Here is a 12,920-nt window from a genome sequence, read left to right as displayed (position 1 = left end):
CATGGATAAATCATCCCAAATTTGTTTTGGTATTGGAAAGGGTTAGAGTAGACCTGCTGGTTTTAAGGAATATGTTTTATTCCGCTGAAAAGTCTCACACTCTTCAACATACCTTTTAATATCCGATTTTATTCCCTGCCAAAAGAGTTCTCCAGACATCCTTTATAAGTTTGAAGGGATCTAGAGTGTCCCCTAGAACTGAATCATGAAATGTATGAAGGAGGGAGGGAATTAAAGTTGAGTGTTTCAAAAGAACCAACCTCCCTTTGTACAACAACTTATCCCTATGCCATTGATACTTTGGTTTCCCCTCCAGATCCTCCTTCAATATTGCAATGATTTTATGTAACTTTTCATCCTCACTCACTTCCTTCAACTCATTTAATAGTATCGGAGTAGTTAACACAAATAACTCCTATGTTGGTGGTAATCGAGATAGTGCATGGACTGCCTTGTTCTAAAGACGGGGCTAGTACAAAATCTTAAAATCGTATCCCATTAATTTTGTGAGCCATCTTTGGAATTGTGGTTGCACTTCTCTTTATTCTATAAAGATCCGAGATCACCGTAAACTGATTTCCTAATAGGTAATGTCGCCATTTCTACACTGCTAACACTACAATCATCAACTCTCTCTCATAAATGGATTTTTCGTATGCTCGAGGGGATAGTTTCTGACTGAAATAGGCAATCGATTTGGAATTTTGAGACAAGATAGCCCCTAATCTGAATCTGGACCCATCCGTTTCAATAAAGAAAGGAATTGAGAAGTATGGTAGAGCCAACACTGGAATGTTACCATGGCTTGCTTGAGTTCTTCGAATGATTGGTTGGCCTGCTCGTTCCAATTGAATGCATTTTTTTTAAGAAATTGGGTTAATGGAGCTGCAGTTTTTCCATACCTTTGTACAAACCTCCTATAGTATCCAGTGAGACTGCGAAAGCCTCTGAGTTTAGTTATACTTTTTGGTTGCTGCCAATGAACCATTACTTTCACCTTTTCTTCGTCAGCTTCTACCCCTTCTTGTGATACCCAATGGCCCAGATATTGTATTCGAGTTTGGTAGAAGGTACATTTCTTTCGATTAGTGTATAGCTTATGATCCCATAGGATATTAAATACCATGACCAAATGACTCTCATGAGTAGTAATATCTGGGTTATATATCAGGATGTCGTCAAAGAATCTAGGATAAACCTTCGAAGGAATGGCCTAAAAATCTAATTCATCAGTGATTGAAATGTTGCAGGGATGTTGGTTAGTCCGAAAGGGCATTACCGAAATGCTGTCTTCTCAACATGTCTTTCATCCATTCAGATTTGGTGGTAGCCTGATCGTAAATCTGGTTTTGAATATACTGTAGAGCTGTGAAGTTCATGATGACAGGTATGGGAAATTTATCCATAGTGGTACTTTGGTTGAGCTTCTTATAATCCACATAGAACCTCTATTTAGGGGTGTTAAAAAAACCCAGTAACCTGACCAACCCGAACTACCCAACCTAAACCGCAAGGGTTAGATTGGGTTAGATTTTATTTTGAGTTAGGTTGGGTTAAAAATGTTAAAAAATATTAAATTCGGGTTGGATCTCGGGTTACCCCAACCCGACCGACCCGAATATATATATATAAGTAACAGAAAAAATAGTCAAATTAAAAAAAAAAAAAAAAAAAACAGAACCAGTGACCCAACTCAGTCCAATCCGGAAATTTTGAGTTGGGTTGACCTTAAAAAATAACTAATATGGTTCATTATTAGCCAACCCGAATTTTTGGGTTGGTCCACAAAAATATTCCAACTCGGCTCAACCCGGACTATGTACACCCCTACCTCTATCCCCCATCTTTCTTTTTAACCAATAAAACCAGACTTGAGTAAGAGCTATGGCTTGGTCTTATAATCCCTGCTTGGAGCATTTCTCCCACTAGCTTTTCAATCTCTTCTTTTTTATAGTGTTCATACTTATATGGCCTCACGTTAACAGGGAGTTGTCCCTATTTTCAAATAATTTGATGATCAATTCCATGTTTAGGTGGAAGTTCAGATGGGATCTTGACGATGTCCTTACTTTCACTTAACAAGGCTTGTATCATGACAGGTAATTCTTCTTCCTCCTGATTAGACTCCTCAAGCATCATGTCTCAATGATCAGGGATCTCTACAATATGAAATCCAATAATAATAATAATAAAACTTTGATTCTCGTCCTCCTAGACCTTAGTTAAAGCCTTCAAGGAAATTTCTGATCGTGTAAGTGTTAGGTCACCTTTCAATGTCACAATTCGGTCTCTTTCCATAAAGTTCATCATCAGTGAGGGCTAATGGACGCCCATGAACCTCGTGGTAAACAACCATTGTATACCCAACACAAAATCCATTTTTCCTAAGCCAATCGGAAGAAAATCTACCTTGACCACCAATTTTGTAGCTTGACTATCACTTATTTACAAAATCCATTGCCCCGTATTGCTTTGCTATTCCCGATTATCACCCTATACCTCATTGTTTGTGTTATTGGCAGTTTTAGTTCATCAATCAATCTTTGGTGGATGAAGTTATGAGTCGCTCCACAGTCTACCAGAATTATTACCTTCTTATCTCCAATGGCTCCTCTCAATTTCATAGTACCTCATTTGGAGAAACCCGTCATCGAGTGGTGAGAGATTTCAGTCGTTTCGATTACTTCCATCGAGTTTAGTTCAAGAGTCTCTTCGTTCTCTTCGTCGATCACTTCTGTCTCCCGATCACTCTCATTCGTAATGAAAACATTAACTCACGATTTTCTCTTACCTTACAACAATGGCCGTGCGTATACTTCTTGTTGCAACGAAAACACAAACCCTTCTCCAGTTGTTCCCTATATTCATTGTCCGATAATCTCTTCACCGACATGTCTTTCTTCACGGCATTTCTCTTGACGGAGATTGTCACTTGTCGAACTCCCCTATTCTCTGTTGCTTTAGGGTTCCCCTTTGCCGTCCCGCTATTCGTTTTTGTACTCGTTTAGGCCTCCCATTTTCCCAGCCTGTTAATGCCTAATTCATTAAAGCCAATTTGAGGGTCAGGTTTCGATCGCTAGTAAGTTGGGCCTCACGCATATTATCATCCAAGCCCAGTAACTTCGGCCTGAATCAACGGTTCAAGTCTGTTCAAGAACGCATCCACGAGGATGCTCTCAGACATCTCCGGTAACGGTGCTGAATAGGTCATAAATTTCTTCATATAATCTGCGTAGCTACCGTCTTGTTTGATAAGAAGCAACCTCGCTTTGAGACTCCCTTCAGCCATGGGTTAGAAGTGTTCGAACATCTGCCTCTTTAGTTCCTCCCAAGTACCGATCGCTTTCCGATTATGGCTCCACCTGAACCAGTCTATACTTCATTATGGGCGAAGCTAACTATCGCCACCTTCACGTTCTTGACATCGCTCAGTTCATGGATTTCGAAATAATGCTCAGCATGATAATCCCATGATTTTGGATTCTCTCCCTTGAAGATTGACATCTCTAGCCTCTTATATTTGCTCTTATCCATCCTTGTACTTCCCCGAGTAGTGGCTAAATCCACCTCCTCCTGCTTTCCTTTCATTTTCCCATCAACCACGCTGAATTCTTTGTTCTTCCTCACCGAGCTATTTTCACGCACGTCTTCATAGAGTTTCTCAACATTTTTTTAGAGTCCCAAGATCAACTGCTTCATTCCCAGATTCTCTCTCATTCGCCTCCATCATTTCTTCAATTTGTTTCTGAGCCATTTTCCTTGTTCGTCCCAGGTTGATGGCTCTGATACCAATTTGTTAGGTATCCAAATCTGCAAACAGTAAAATACCTAACAAGAAAATTCCCAAGAAACAGAGCAAGGCTCTAGAATGATTTATTTATCTACTATAAGGGAAAATTACAATGGAAAAATAACAGTACTAAAGAGCAAGAAAAGACTAAAAGAAATAACAAGAATGAGAAGACTGATATTTTCTTTCTTTCCTATTATGCCTTTGTTATATATGTTTAATTTAAATGGTAAAATTGTTAAAATTATTTTTAAGTATAATAAAATGTCACTGTCTATTAGTGATAGATTGCTATAGACTGTGGGATAAGCTTCAATCAATGAGTGATAGATATACCGCAATAGACTACTATCACTCAAGTCTATCGTGATCTACTATTGATAGAAAGTGATATTTTACTATATTTGAAAATAAGTTGGGCTCATTTTTCTTTATTTGAAAACAACCTCGACAATCAAATCAATCACATGTTTGGAAAAATGAGATCAAAGATATTCTCTCTTGTACCACAACCGAAGTAGTGTATTGAAAGCATATATGAAAAAGAAAATGCAATTAAGCATATTAGCTATGTATCACAATTTTCCAACCCTTGGGTCGAGATTTGATGTACGTTTCTTTAGGCCCATGATAAGACACCCCAGACAACCCCCAAATTATCTTATTACTTTTATAAACAAAAAATCACATCTTTAATTCAGAATCTAAGAAGAAAATGTTTAAACCCCAATCAACAGAGGCATCAAATTAATGTTAATAATAATGAACAAAAATAGAGATCAAATTATTTTATTTTAAGCTGGTTGGAAAGTTTAGTCTCCTACAATTTTAATTTTGAGGATAAGTTTTATGAAACAAGATTCAAACAGCAAAAGATTTTACTAAATATAGAGACATACCAAGCGTCCATCTCCAAAAAACAATGACTATTGGATTGGTGTTTGTTTTTTTGTAGAGAAATTCACTCCCAACCAATACAATGCCTTTGAAATCTGCTTCTTTTTGTTCATATAAATTCCTCCCTTCATCCCTGCAATGGTGAACAATAATAATAATAACCACCATGGGCGTCACCCCACGAACTGGAGGGTGACAATAGGTAGACTTTCTTTTCTATGTCGCCGTCTCCTTCTGTTCTCTTTCACATTTCATATCTAATTCGTTCCAGTTTTTTCTTTTTGGTAGATGCCGGAAAGGAGAGAGAAACGGGGAAAGAAAAAGAAACAACAAAAGGAGAGGAAAATAGATGAAGAAGAAGAGAGAGAAAAGACAATGGGCAATGATAAGGACGGCAGAGGGCAAGCAGTCGCCATAGAAACCTGACACATGAACTAAATAAACCATTTCTCGGTTAAAATGTCGAGTTTAAAAAATAAAAATGCTTTCAGACTCGAGCCTTAAAATATTTTTCCATAAAATAGGCATCTTTAAAAACTGGGTTGAAAGAGAAATTTCTATTCTACAGCTTTTATATTAAACAATAAATAAGAACTGACATGATATACAGGTATGTAAACATCATTTGAAGATAGAAGATATCTCAACCTTTTTGTTTTGTTTTGTTTTGTTTTTTTTTTTTTTTTTNAGATTCATCAAATAAATCCCTCCCTCATCCACAAAGAGCAGCATTCTTGTTTATAGAAAAAAAATTGAGGGCACAACTATATTAGAATTTACAAGAGAAAATTAACTACAAGTTTAGAACTCAACCAGCCAACCTATGGCAGCAGTGCTTTTGCATTCATAAGAAAACACAAATTACAATCAATCTGGCTCTCTCTAATCTTCTACAAATTAACTATGTCAATAAATGCCTGTGTTGCCGCTTTCTAACAGGATGGCGGTTGAAGCTGCTTAAGCCGTCGTACAACTTGCTTCATTGTCGGCCTAGTCGACAGAGAGTCAACTGTACAAACAACTGCTAAGTGTAATACTTCAACCAAATCATCATGGGGGCCTACCTCCCATAACCCTGCCGTGAAGAATTCCTTGGCACGCCCCTGACGAAGCAGCATACATGCCCAAGCTACTATGTTAAAACCATTTCCATATGAGGAAAACGAGGGATCTAGTGCTTTCTTGTCTGAGAGTAGCTCAAGAAGCACCACGCCGTAACTGTACACGTCTGCTTTATCAGAGACACGGCAAGTCATGGCATATTCAGGAGCTACATAGCCAAAAGTTCCAGCCACACCGGTGGTAGCATGGGTTTCAGAAGTCCCAAGAAGCCTGGCCAATCCAAAATCAGAGAGATAAGCATTGAAATCATCGTCTAATAGTATATTGCTTGGTTTCACATCACGGTGGAGGACCCGTGGTACACACTGATCATGAAGATACGCAAGCGCACGGGCTATGTCCAGTGCAATCTTGTGAAGAATTCTCCAATCAACTGCTCTTGTAGACCTCTCTTGGATGAATTTTTCCAAATTACCTCCTGGCAAATAATTATATATCAGGAACATCTCTGTTTCACTGGCATGGTAACCAATTAAGGTGACAAGGTTTGGATGGCGCAGCCTTCCAAGAGTTTTAATTTCTGCATCAAACTGTTGGACACCTTGAAATCGACCTACAGCAAGTCGTTTTATTGCAACCAGCATCCCTGATGCAATCTCTGCCTTGTAAGTTGCCCCAAACCCTCCACTGCCAATGCAGTTGCTTGCATTGAAATTACTTGTAGCACGCACCACATTCTCAAACGTCAGGGAAACCCCAATATCAGTAAAAACCGTCACTTCCTTTCTCATTGAGCCAATTACTTTAGATCTCGAATTCCACTTTCGTGTATATAGAAATAGGATAATCAAAGCAATAAGAACAGAAACAATGGCAGAGGCAGAGGTAATGGATGCTATCTCAATGGAATTGAAGCTGGCACCTCCACTTGTTTGGGGTGCAATGCCAGACGGTGAAGCTGCAAAACTACTTGAGTCACCAACTGAACCTTGCATTTCAGATGAGGGCACAGCCAGAGAATACATACGGCACGGGCGAAGGTAAGGATTTCCAATTGCACCACTACATTTAATCATGTTGTTATTTGATGGCAGGGAACCAGACAAGTTGTTGAATGACACATTAAATGCAGAGAGTGTGGTAACATTCGCTAAACCAGAGGGAACCTGTCCAGAAAGTGAATTATTGTTGAGCAGCAGAACTTTTAGGCCTCTCAAGTTTACAAGATCTATGGGAATTTCACCAGAAAGATCGTTATATGAAAGATCCAGCAACTCCAAAGACTGCAACTTTCCCAAGGTAGCAGGTATAGAACCATTAAAGTTATTTCCAGCCAAACAAAGGTACTTCAAATCAGCCATCTGTCCGAGAGAAGTAGGTATTTGATGCTGAAACTTGTTCCAACTTAGGTTCAGATGACTTAGAGATAATAGCTCTCCAAAGCTAGCAGGTACCTGCCCAGTCATCTGATTACCAGATGCATCCAAGAATTTGAGAGAACCACACTTCTTACCAATTGTCGCAGAAAATGGCCCAGATATTTTATTGCTGCTAATATTAAAGATCAATCCCCCCAAATCGTCGCATTTCTCAAACAAACTATCTGGAAATGGTCCAGTCAGCTTATTCCCACCTACCAGATAAGCATAAACAGTTTTCCTTCCCAGTCTATCACGCGGAAATGGCAATGACAGAAGGTTGCCTGTGAAGTTATTGTCCCCAAAGTTATGTATTATCAGATCACCATTTCCAACAAATTCAAAAGGAGTTGCATCTCGAATCCTACTGACAAAAAACGAAAGATACCGGGATGAGGCATCGTCAAGATCCAAATATCCATTCAAACGGGACTTCGGTGGTGAGCAATCACTGCCACAGAATGTAGGAATCTCACCAATAAAGCGGTTACCGCTAAGATCAAACAGTGTCATGTAAGGAGCTGGTAGGTTTTTATCAAGTTCTCCAGAAAGCTGGTTTGAGCTTAAATCAAGAACTTGAAGCTTTTTGCAGACGCTAAACCCACTGGGAAGCTCCCCATAAAGATAATTACCAGCTAAGTTGATCATCTCCAAGATTTCACACTTACCCCATTGGGAAGGGAATCTGCCATTGAGGTTTGCACTAGGGGCCCACAATATCCTCAGCTTTGGAAGGGTTGTTATTGTCTCAGGTATACCACCCGCAAAATAGTTAAAACTATCATCACTAAGTTCCTCAGTTGGAGAGTTGTCGTCTGTGTAGTTGATCTTGGGAATTGGATTGAAGAGATTCGAGAGCACAAGGACAGACAACTGCAAGCAATTTCCTAGCTCAGAGGGTATCGGACCACTGAGGCTATTCCTCGAAAGATCAAGTACTTCCAGCTTCAGCAAATTACCAATTCCAGCTGGAATGGCTTCCTCCAGCATATTAGAATACAGCAACAATGTCTGCAACTGAGTGCAATTTCCCAGATTGCTTGGAATCCCACTGACCAAAAAATTACCAGACAGGTCGAGATGCTCAAGCTTTCCGCAGTTATTCCCAAGCTCATTCGGAATGGATCCTGTAAAAAAATTGAAAGACAAGTAGACCCCTCTCAACTGACCAACAAACTGAGGAATTGTCCCATTCAACTGATTCCCAGCTAAATTCAAGATCTCTAAGCTCTTACGACCCGAAAGCGAGCTAGGAATCTCACCAGTAAGCTTATTGAATGCAAGATTGAGAACACGCAACTTGCTCAGCCTGGCAAAATCATTGGGAAGCAGCCCAGTTAAAGAGTTCCCTTCCAGATCAAGAACCTCAAGGTTCTCCAATCCGAAGATTTCCCTAGGAAGCTCACCCTTAAAAGCATGAAACGGAAGAGACAAAGTCCTGAGCTGAGTGAGATTCCCAATCACAGACGGAAGCTTCCCAATGAGTAAACCTCTATTACCCACACAACCCCTTCTGATTCCAAGTCCATAAAGAGGGTATTTAGAAGAATCAGAGCAGGGAAAAGCATTGGAATTACCTGAAGAACCACCATTCCCAGAAATGTTGAGAGAGACAACCCGAGAATTGAAGTCGCAGGAAACGCCAAACCAGAAGCAGTAATCAGAAGCAGTGGGAGTCCAGGAAGAAAGCAAAGCAGATGGGTCAGAAAGAGCATTTTTGAACTGAAGAAGCACGGATTTGTCGGAATCGCCAAAAACAATATCAGTTTGAAAGAAGAAGAGAATAAAGAAAAGCAAAAAAAGCTTGGAGAGAAGAATTGGCGAGGTGGGTCTGCAGAAGGAGAACCATTTGATGACTAAAAATGAAGACGAAGAGGAACCCATACCGGAATCCCCCCCCCTTTGGAAGGGCTTGTTATCAAAAGAAAAAAAAAAGAAAAAGAAAAAGAAAAAGAAAACCCCCCACAACAAAAAACAATAATAATAAGAAAACAGCGTCCGTAAAGGAAGAGAAAATCGTGTGGGGAAGATGAAGATCAAGGGTTTTGAAAACCCTAACCCTAACCCTAATTTTGGTTGAAGAAAAAAGGGGAAAGGAAGGGAAGACAAAGGAGGACGATGAGAGACTTACAGAGAGAGAGAGAGAGAAGATTCAAACTGTGTTCTTTACAGAATACGCGTTTTTCATTTTCATTTTTCATTTTTTTTCCTTCCTAATTTTCTCTCTCTCTCTCTTTTTCTTTTCTTTTTCTTCTCAACTTTCTTCTTCGTCGTCTTTAACATGTAATTTTTTTATTTTATTTTTTAAAAAAAACCTACGATGCTATAATTTTACTTGAAATTTTGTTTCAATTTAACTCATCTTACATTCGAATATTTTTTTTATGTCAATTTCTATTAATTAATTAAAAATAAATATAAAGTAATTTTTTAATGTAATTTTAAAAGCAATTAAAAATAATAAACACAATTAATTATAATTCTTTTAATAATTTTTAATTTATTAATATAAATTAACGTTAAAGATGGAAAATGAGTATATAGTGAATAATCGAATTTAAAAATGTAAATTTTAAAATATTGTGATCAAATTGAAGCAAAACTTAAAATTGTAACATTTTGAAACTTATGGACTAAATTGAAACCAAATTCAAAACTTAAGAGACTAAATGGGTAACATTTTGGAATTTAGAGACAAAAAATATATATTTCTTTTTTCTTTTTCTTCTAATTTGAAGCATAAACTTTCTTCTTCTAGTCTTTAATATGCGTTTTTTTATTAATAGAATAAAGAGAAAATTTAAGTTTAGATTCTCATCGCATTCTTAAATAAGAGAATAAATCTATTCATGCTCTAGTTGCTTTTGGCCTCTAAAAGTTATTGTTTATTTGAGAAAAATATATTTTTAAATAGTATTATTTCTCATTCGTATCAGTGAGATTTGAATTAGTGAATTTTAGTTGCTTGTTGTGGTACGTTATTGACCTAAAAGAATAAAAATAATAAGAAAATTACAAGTGAGCATCCTTCTAACTATGTATATATATACACACACAAAAGTGAGCTCACAAAAGAGGAGTTAAATTATATTAAATTTAAAAAATACTCTTCATATTGGTATTGAATTAAATCTTTTCAATTTTCTTTTTTGTTTGAATTCAACACTATTTTTAGACTATGAGAATGGAATTTATTCAACCTTTACTCTTACTAGAGTTTAGTTGAATTAGGTTTGGGCTGACCATTTAATTTTATTTCGAGCAAAGCTGATATTTCATTAATTTCTATTAAAATGAATATTTGATCGATATAATAATTTCAATCCAGGAGAAAATCCAATAATTTCTTTGCATAATAATAAGATTTAATATCAACAAAATGCTTAACCACCGATATTCTGACAACCAAGTCAGTAACAATTCTAAAGAGCTAAAAGAGTAGAAAGCTCAAAATATTTTCAGTGTGCCTTAAAAATACTCTTTAATTATATAGAAATGTCTTTTTCATAACAATCATTTAGCTAATTAAGTCATTAATTACATTGTTACTAAGCCTATGTGACGAATCGTTGAATAACTTTGTTTGAAGATTTATGTATATGAGATTAATTCAACGGGAGAATACTTAAACCTCAATTTTATTCCTTATTACTGACCCACTAGGGTGATCCATGGATTTGTCTTCTTTAGTGTTTAGAGGTTTTGGCCAACTTTGGGTTGACCCGGGAGTTTGGGTCTGCTTCCTTTGTCTTCTTTGGTGTTTTACTTTGGGTCTGCTTCCTTTGTCTTTATTGATGACTCTATGTTTCAGCTTCCATACTTAGCCAAATGAATCCGTGTTTTTCACTCGTAACATTGATAATGTAAAGGAAATATGCAAATGAAAGCTTCTTTAGAATAACAAATTGAAACTTCTGTCGTGTTAATCTTGTGTAAAACTTGTATTATTAACTTCGAGATTAGAATATCAATTTTTTCACTCTACATATTCCCCAAAGGAAAAAAAAAAAATCCCTAACCTTAAAAATATAAAATTACACCAATTATATAGATGGAGATAATTGAAAAGAAAGATTTAGTTAACTTTTGCCACGTGGCCACTGAAAAAGAACCCCACGTGGAGTCCTTCCAGAAGCCAAAAGTGGGACACACAGCTGTTTTTTCCCCCTTATTTATTTTATTTTATAATAATTATTTTATTTGATTTTCAGGTTTATAGCGCTGGTTTAGGGCTAATGAGGTCCAGAAAAGATAGGGCCCATGCCCTTAATGGCCCAGTAGTCATTTGCTGACTTAATTTCCACCTAGTTGACTTTTCTGACTTGGAAATTTCTAAGCCTTTAATTTCCTTTTCCAAATACCATAATCATCAACTTTTAATTTATAATTTAAAAAGTATCATAAATTGAAATAATATTTTTTTTATTGTATTTTTCTTTAATACAATAATAAAGAGTAGTAGATTGAAACGATAGATTTTTTGGGATTAGGCATTAATACATACTATATGCCTATTAAACTATATTCGCTCTGGCCTTTTTAAAATATATAAAATCTATTTTTTTATCCATTATTATATTTATTATATTTTGGTTTCCAAACCACAAATATAAATTAAAATGAGACATAAAGTATGATTTGATGAATATAAATTATTCTACGTGGTTTGAGGCTTCCATTAAGAAAATTCATATAGATTCTTTCACATCTAATATATTTAATTGATTTCCGATATTTGGAGTTTTGGAGTGAGTTTAGTTATTTTCTTTTGTCCTTATCTTTCTTTTGTGGTTGTATTTTATTTGCGCTTTGACCTCACGTTAAAAATTATTACTCTTTTTTGTTATTCAATGGAGTATTGGTGTCAAACTATTGTATTATGTTCAACATAAATATTATGTCACTTATTTCTGAACTCAATAACAAGTTCTATACGACTTAAACACAACCTTAATTTGATAATTTTAAAACCACAATGATCATATATTGATAATTTAGCTATCAAATAATTGTGAATGTTTATGAAATATATATATTTTTTGGGTTGAAAATTTGGAGTTTCTCCAATCCAACCTCTTTTAACTAAGAATGCTTTAAATATGGAAGAAGAAAAGCAAGACAACCACAAAGAAAGTAAAAGAATTTAAGCCTTAAAAGAAAGAGATGTGAAGATACAAAAGGTAGTTGTTTTTTTTAGGCAGTAGAGAGTGAGGACCTCCCTACTCATGAGTCAAAGAGTGAAATAAAAAGAAATGGTGGGTTCCATTGCAAAAAATGATTTGTACTTGTTGAGAAAGATGGGAACTCAAGGGACATTTCTTTACTTAATTTATATGATAAGGCCTTTTGGATTTATAAAATATTTAGTTTTCTTTCTAGAAAATCTCTTTCAATTTATAAATTTATAAATGTAACGAAAGTAAGGGTCGTAACTTCATTAATTTATGTCAATATAAGTATAGTTCAATTGATATACGATATGAATTTAAGACCAAGAAGATTAGAGGTTCAAATCACATATTCTAAATATCGTTGAACAAAATGGAAAAAACTTCATAAATTTATCGTACTCTAGATTTAAAATATCTTTCTTTTGCTTTAAGATGAAAAGTCTCCATTTATTTATATTTAAGGGCTATTAGTAAAATTAGATAACATATGTTGGTGTATGACTTAATCAAATTTGAGCATTGCTATGAGTAAATTTGGAAATGAAGAAACAAGTCAATGGTAGGAAAAGATCAGGGAAGATA

At 36.0% G+C, this 12,920-nt stretch overlaps 1 protein-coding gene across 1 annotated transcript; it reads right to left on the bottom strand.

Annotated features, from left to right (window-relative positions):
- Window positions 1-5,399: 5,399 nt before the first annotated feature.
- Window positions 5,400-9,398, bottom strand: LOC120067422 (LRR receptor-like serine/threonine-protein kinase RPK2). Its single transcript, XM_039018991.1, has one exon. It carries the CDS (start codon window positions 9,049-9,051, stop codon window positions 5,620-5,622), a length of 3,432 nt encoding a protein of 1,143 aa, XP_038874919.1. The 5' UTR covers window positions 9,052-9,398; the 3' UTR covers window positions 5,400-5,619.
- Between the last annotated feature and the right edge of the window lie 3,522 nt (window positions 9,399-12,920).

The sequence above is a fragment of the Benincasa hispida genome, chromosome 1, assembly GCF_009727055.1.
Source record: "Benincasa hispida cultivar B227 chromosome 1, ASM972705v1, whole genome shotgun sequence".
NCBI lineage: Eukaryota > Viridiplantae > Streptophyta > Magnoliopsida > Cucurbitales > Cucurbitaceae > Benincasa > Benincasa hispida.
The sequence above is the reverse complement of the archived record's forward strand: the minus strand, read 5'-3'. Positions and strand labels throughout refer to the sequence as shown.

Coding starts and splice junctions, on each gene's coding strand:
- LOC120067422 (XM_039018991.1), bottom strand. CDS start 9,051: ATGGGTTCCTCTTCGTCTTCATTTTTAGTCATCAAATGGTTCTCCTTC.